The following is a 6,245-nucleotide window of genomic DNA, read 5'->3' on the forward strand; positions in this document are numbered from 1 at the left end:
TCAAAGTTCAAGTTGAATTTCCTTTCTAAAAATAATTTTATTAAAATTTAAATTTAAAATTTAAATTTGGAATTCATATTTAAATTTAAAGATTTAATATGTAATATAAATTCACAAATCTAAATTAAGAAATTTTGTGTCGAATTTAAAATTACAAATAAAATTCAGAATGTAAAATTAAATTCTTTGATTTCAATTCAAATTGAATGTAAAACTCTGTTTTAAAAATAAAATTCAAAGATCAAAGCTAAAACCAATAAGCTATCCATTTTCTGTGACTTTGAAATTTTTCGAAAAAAAGAAAAATAGATTAAATTACAACCTATTTTAACAATCCATTTTTATAAATAATTTTTAAATTTCGTTTTACAAATTAAACAATTAATAAGACGTTATTGTTTGAAAATGTTACTTTTGGTGCTTTGCTTTGGATTAACTAGGGCTTATTTTGGTATTGAGATCTATCTAACGTTATTAGATAAAATGGAGTTAAGAAAAAAGCATATAGGGATACGCTCTGCGTTCTCCGGTGGGACCGTAGAAAATATGTCGTAACCGTCTCATCGCGATATGCGGAACGCAATATTGCATATATTTTCTCACCGCACGTAACGCAATCTCCCCGCAATTCCAAACGAAATCTAATTATGCTCTAACAAGAAGGCCATTAGCGGATTTGTTTGTTTTAAAATCCGACCCGAAACCAGAACCTCAAAAATCGGGCCGGTTGGTGGTTGGGCAGCCGCTAGGGGCCCACACAGTCCATTTTTGATTTTAAATTTTATTTTATTTTGTATTTTAGGAAAAAAAAAAAGTTATTTTTTAAATGGGACCCTCTATTTTTAACTTTTTGACCGCAGATCCCTTATTAGTTTCCGATCTTTTGAAATTAAGTGATTTTAATCTTGGAAATTTTTTCATCCAAATTTATCGATAATTTTGTCAATTTAAAATTTTAATTAACAAAAATAAAATAATTAATATATAACGGCTAATAAAATTAACTAAAGTTGTATCAAACGCCCACTTATTTGACCAGATAAAGTTAGTTTTTTTATTTCTTCCAAATAACTATTGTTTAGCAAATAAATATTTTTTATTCATTTTTAACATTATGTGTTATTTTAATATTTATACTCTTATTCTGTGTCCTTCTACGTAAACTATTATTATTATTAATTATTTAAAAATAATTTAAAATTTTTTAATTTAAAAGCAATTTTGTTAAAACGGTGGAAATTTAACCGTCAATTAATAAATATAGTCAATATGTACGGATATTGCTTTAGAAAAAAGTATATTTGATAACTTATGTTTTGTATCGTATAGTACAGGGAGATATATGAAATTAATCAATTTTTAAATTTATTTTAGTTATTTTTACCCCTTTTATATATATATATATATATATATATATATATATATATATATATATATATATATATATANAATTTAATATAGTCAACATCTACGGATTCAGTCTTAGGAAAAAAAAAAAAAACTTTTTAGAAATAAGGGTCAAATGCATACAGGTCCCTACAAATATAACGAATTGCAAATATATCCTTGTAAAGTTCAACTTTTATAAATTATTTTTGCAAAAGTACTAATATTTTCATATATATCCCTACCGTTAGAATCCGTTAGAAAAGTTTAGTTTACTATAGGTTAAATATTTTACTCGGATTAATTTTTGACATTTCTACTCCTCTTATATTATAGTGTTATAATTTTTGGAGGGACGTATTTTTGATGGCGAAATTGAAAATATAAACAGTTTTCTAACGGTTCTCTAACGATAACAAAGCAAAGGGAAATATCTAAAAACATCAGGACTTTTGCAGGAATAACTTGTGAAAGTTGAACTTTACAGGAATTTATTTGCAATTCACTATGTTTATGGAAACTTGTATGCAATTAACCCTAGAAAGAAATGCACAATTTCAAGACTTTATAGGGATATATATGAAATTATCCATTTTTTTTTATATATTTTAGTTATTTTTACCCCTTCCGTTTTCTCCTCCGGGTACTCATCTCTCTCTCTCTCTCTCTCTCTCTCTCTCTCTCTCTTGTCCAACACATGTCGTGAGTTTCTCTAACACCTTGCTCTTTTTAACTTTTTTTTTTAATTTTTTTTTAAATTTTGTGTGTTTGCAACTCTTCAATTCTATGTTATTTTGATGGAGATCCAACTATTTGCTAATTTATTTTTTTTTAAAAAAATTCCTGAGTAACAATTGATTTCTATGCCCTAAAGATTATTGGATTTATTCCCAATAGAAGGTATGTTCGTTGGATTTGATCAGGGAGCTAGAAATTTTGAAACTTTTAGAAATTGAGCGATCAAACAGGTCAAATATCATGCTTCTCAATTTTTTTAGGTGCATAAATTTGATTGTGGTTGTGGGTTATATAAGAATTTTTCTAATTTTTTTGTTGATCTATTGGATGGCCGTGTTTTCCAACACCAGTAGGAGAATCAATAACCATGGTGGAGTATAATTATGTTGATAAAAATGGATCAGTGATAAATTAGTATATATTTGGAGTTGTGGTAATTTATTGATCTCAAAAGGATTTTTTGGGTTTTTTTTTTTTTTTTGGAGAAAGGGAGAAATTTTAGAGGTTCTGATTTGATTTTGTGGTGATGTTTAATCATTTTAAGGGGGATAAAGTTAACTTTTTTTTTTTTTCCTTGAATTAATGAATTTGGGAGTTTGAATGACTTGTTAATATGAGTGTAATAGCATGAGAAGGTCTACAATAACTTAAAAACGTAGAGATATATACGTGTGAAAATTTCTTTTGTAATTCGTTTATGATAACAAAATCTTTACCAAAGCCTTTGGTTATTCGTACACACCGTTTAATGATTGTGAAGATTCGAAATTTGAAACCATGGAGACGTGAATTATCGGGAAAATTCACCTTCTTTCAACTCTTCATCTCCTAGTGCACATCGCGCCAGTTAAGGAACTTGCTTCTTTTTTACATTAGCTTTGGCATGAAAAGTTTCATTTAGATCTTATTTATTTTTCACCGTCAATCTTCTGTAAAGTGCTTGTGTTCCATTCAGTGCATGCAGCCCTTTTTTTTTTAATGTGTATTTTAATGAAACATATATTTTCTATTCTCTTTTCCTTTTTTCCGCTGTAGTTCATCTTAACCTAATTAGAGATCTCACAGTATTTAATTCGTCATGGTCTGAGCTTTTCAATAGAATCTTAAGAAATGGAGGCTCTAAATTGATGCAATACCTATAGATATGATCCAGTACGAAGAATGCGCTCTTTAACTCGTAGCAGTGAAGACCATTGAAATCTAAGCATAACTAAGTTGTAATCTGCATAAATTAAAGTCAAAATAAAGATATATGAATGCAATTAGCTGCATTAGAATATAATCCCAAAAATATAATTTTGATCGCAAAGCCTATTCTTAGAATTTAAGAATGCTGGGTCTTAGTTCCCATAAAAAAAAAAAAAAATGTGGACCGACATCATAGTTAAGGATAAATTCTGATGGCCGATTAAAACTCTTAAAAATGGTAAAAGCTATACTTACTCTGCAGTATAAGCAAAGATAAAGCAATGAAAGAAACATTTTTTCATTTGACCGTCTTTAATGCCGTTAAATATTGTTTCAATGAAGTATCAATAGCCAGATAATGCCTTCTACCAACTCACAACTGATTCATGCTATTCTTACTCGTACCAATTTTTAGACGCCTTGTTCTTGGATTTAATTATAGAGTGGTATGTACTTGTGCATGTATTTGTAGCTTTGTTGATAGTAGTTGTACTTACATTATCTGAAAATTCTTCATCCTAAACTCAGGCATATTCATAGGTGACATTGGAGTGAGATTCTTTTCCCTCTATCTGATGCTCTGTAGATGCTGATATTTTTATTTTTAAGCTAGTAATTTAGTTACTTTCAGCATCACTTTCTTAATATTAATTATATTTCTCTCCTTTTGTTTTTTTTTTTTTTGGGTAGTTGTTCGTAATCAGCAGAATGGTTTAGAAACAGGAGACGTTGAATATACAAGTGTTGACGACTGACTACATAACAGAGGTGGGACTTGAATACAGAAAATATTGAATCGCCTTGTAATATACAATCATGTCTTTAATAAGCTCAGCAGATCCTTCTGCAACTCCCTACGTTGATTCCAATTTCTACGCACGTAGAAACAACGGTGATAGCTCGGGCTTTTCCATGAAAGCATTCAATTCAGATGAGCAATTTTTCCATTATGGCCCTGACTTTTCTGGGATTTACAGTCAAAAGTACTTCACTGGTTCTCCCACTGTAGCGAATGTTAATCCCCTCGTATCCTCGCCTTCAATTGATGAATCTCTGTTCCATCCGATGGCTAATACCCAATCTCCTGCTTATTTGGATCATCCTGATTCATCTCTGAGTTCCGATGTTTCTCATCAGAGTTCGCATTCCTTATCGGATCATCAAATTCTAGAGAACTCCATAGACTTTCCGGAAGAAGAAATGAGAATAAAGCTCTATGAACTCGAGCAGGTGTTGCTGAATGATAATGATGAAATAGAAGAAGAACACTTGGTTATTGAAGATGATTGGTCTGAGCCAATTAAGAACCTCATGCTCACAAACTCCCCAAAAGAATCCTCGTCGGACTCAAGCCTGAGCTGTACGGGAGAAGCACGGACACCGAAGCAGCTCCTTTTCGACTGTGCAGCTGCTATAGCAGAAAACAGAATAGAAGAAGCGGAAATCATTATAACGGAGCTTAGGCAAGCGGTCTCAATACAAGGGGAGCCACATCAAAGGCTTGCGGCTTATTTGGTAGAAGCCCTTGCAGCGAGGATAGCGTCTTCAGGACGAGGCATTTACAAAGCACTTAAATGCAAAGAACCTCAGGGCAATGATCGACTTGCGGCAATGCAGGTTCTATTCGAGGTGTGCCCATGCTTTAAATTTGGTTTCATGGCGGCGAATCACGCAATCCTTGAAGCGATTAAAGATGAGGACAGGCTTCACATCATAGACTTTGATATTAACCAAGCAAGCCAGTACATAACATTGATACAAATGATGCAATCTCTCATGGCTCAAAGGAAAAAGCCTTTTCGCATGAGGATAACTGGAGTGGACGATTCCGAATCGGTGCGGAGGGCGATCGGAGGGCTGGGAATTGTTGGTAAGCGGCTTGAGAAGTTAGCGGAGGATTGTGGGGTTTTGTTTGAGTTTCGGGCAGTGGCAGCTAAGATTGGGGACGTGACGCCTGAAATGTTGGATTGCCGGCGTGGCGAGGCCGTGGTCGTGAATTTTGCCTTTCAGCTTCATCACATGCCGGATGAGAGCGTGTCAACGGTGAATGAGAGGGACCGGCTTCTGCGAATGGTGAAGGGCCTCAGACCAAAACTTGTGACCATGGTCGAGCAGGATGCAAACACAAATACTGCGCCATTTTTACCAAGGTTTTGCTCTTTTACAGAAGCTTGTTCCATTCTTTGGGTGAATTACATTTGTTCCACCCCAACTTTATGCGATTATAGATCAATATATTGAAGTATAAAGCAAAGATGTTTTCAAAAAAAAATGATATTGGTGAATGACAGGTTTGCGGAGGTTTACAATTATTATTCAGCCGTCTTCAACTCACTTGATGCAACCCTTCCAAGGGAGAGCGCCGATAGGATAAATGTGGAGAAGCAGTGCCTTGCGCGTGAGATTGTGAACATTGTGGCGTGCGAAGGCACTGATCGTATAGAGAGGTAATTCTAGATAGATTGTTTACTATTTCCCTTCTCCAAAAAGTCAATTTTGATAAATCATATGACTCTTTTCTTTCGAAAGATATGAAGCTGCTGGAAAGTGGAGGGCGAGGATGACGATGGCGGGCTTTGTTTCATGCCCATTCAGTTCAAATACTAGTGGAGCTATAAGAGCACTAGGAAAGTCGTACTACGACTATTTTGCGGTTAAGGAGGAGAACGGCGCGCTTTACTTCGGTTGGGAGGACAAGATTCTGGTCATGGCTTCAGCATGGAAATGAACCGGTAGAGTTGTCTCTAGTGTTGTGTAAATGTGGATTGAAATTCTAAATTTAAGTTGTACCTAATTACTAACCCAAATTTGACTTGGGTGTCCTGTTGATTAAGATCCTGAGTTTATTGTACTAATCATAATAATATCTTGTTGTATAAGTTAATGCTTAGGTAATTCCGCGACGAAATCGTGTTGATCTAGTCTTCTTGAAA

General features: G+C 33.6%; 1 protein-coding gene across 1 annotated transcript; it reads left to right on the forward strand.

Annotated features, from left to right (window-relative positions):
- LOC109716117 (scarecrow-like protein 1) lies at window positions 2,033-6,245 on the forward strand. Its single transcript, XM_020241441.1, has 4 exons — window positions 2,033-2,088; window positions 4,003-5,462; window positions 5,604-5,759; window positions 5,842-6,245. The coding sequence occupies exons 2-4, from the start codon at window positions 4,129-4,131 to the stop codon at window positions 6,038-6,040; spliced, it is 1,689 nt and encodes a 562-aa protein (XP_020097030.1). The 5' UTR covers window positions 2,033-2,088; window positions 4,003-4,128; the 3' UTR covers window positions 6,041-6,245.

This window comes from Ananas comosus, linkage group 1, assembly GCF_001540865.1.
Source record: "Ananas comosus cultivar F153 linkage group 1, ASM154086v1, whole genome shotgun sequence".
NCBI classification, from domain to species: domain Eukaryota; kingdom Viridiplantae; phylum Streptophyta; class Magnoliopsida; order Poales; family Bromeliaceae; genus Ananas; species Ananas comosus.

Excerpts from the sequence above, each read along its gene's own strand:
- LOC109716117 (XM_020241441.1), top strand. The coding sequence starts at position 4,129 with ATGTCTTTAATAAGCTCAGCAGATCCTTCTGCAACTCCCTACGTTGAT. Across the intron at positions 5,463-5,603 it reads ACTGCGCCATTTTTACCAAG|GTTTGCGGAGGTTTACAATT; the intron begins GTTTTGCTCTTT and ends GGTGAATGACAG. Across the intron at positions 5,760-5,841 it reads GGCACTGATCGTATAGAGAG|ATATGAAGCTGCTGGAAAGT; the intron begins GTAATTCTAGAT and ends TTCTTTCGAAAG.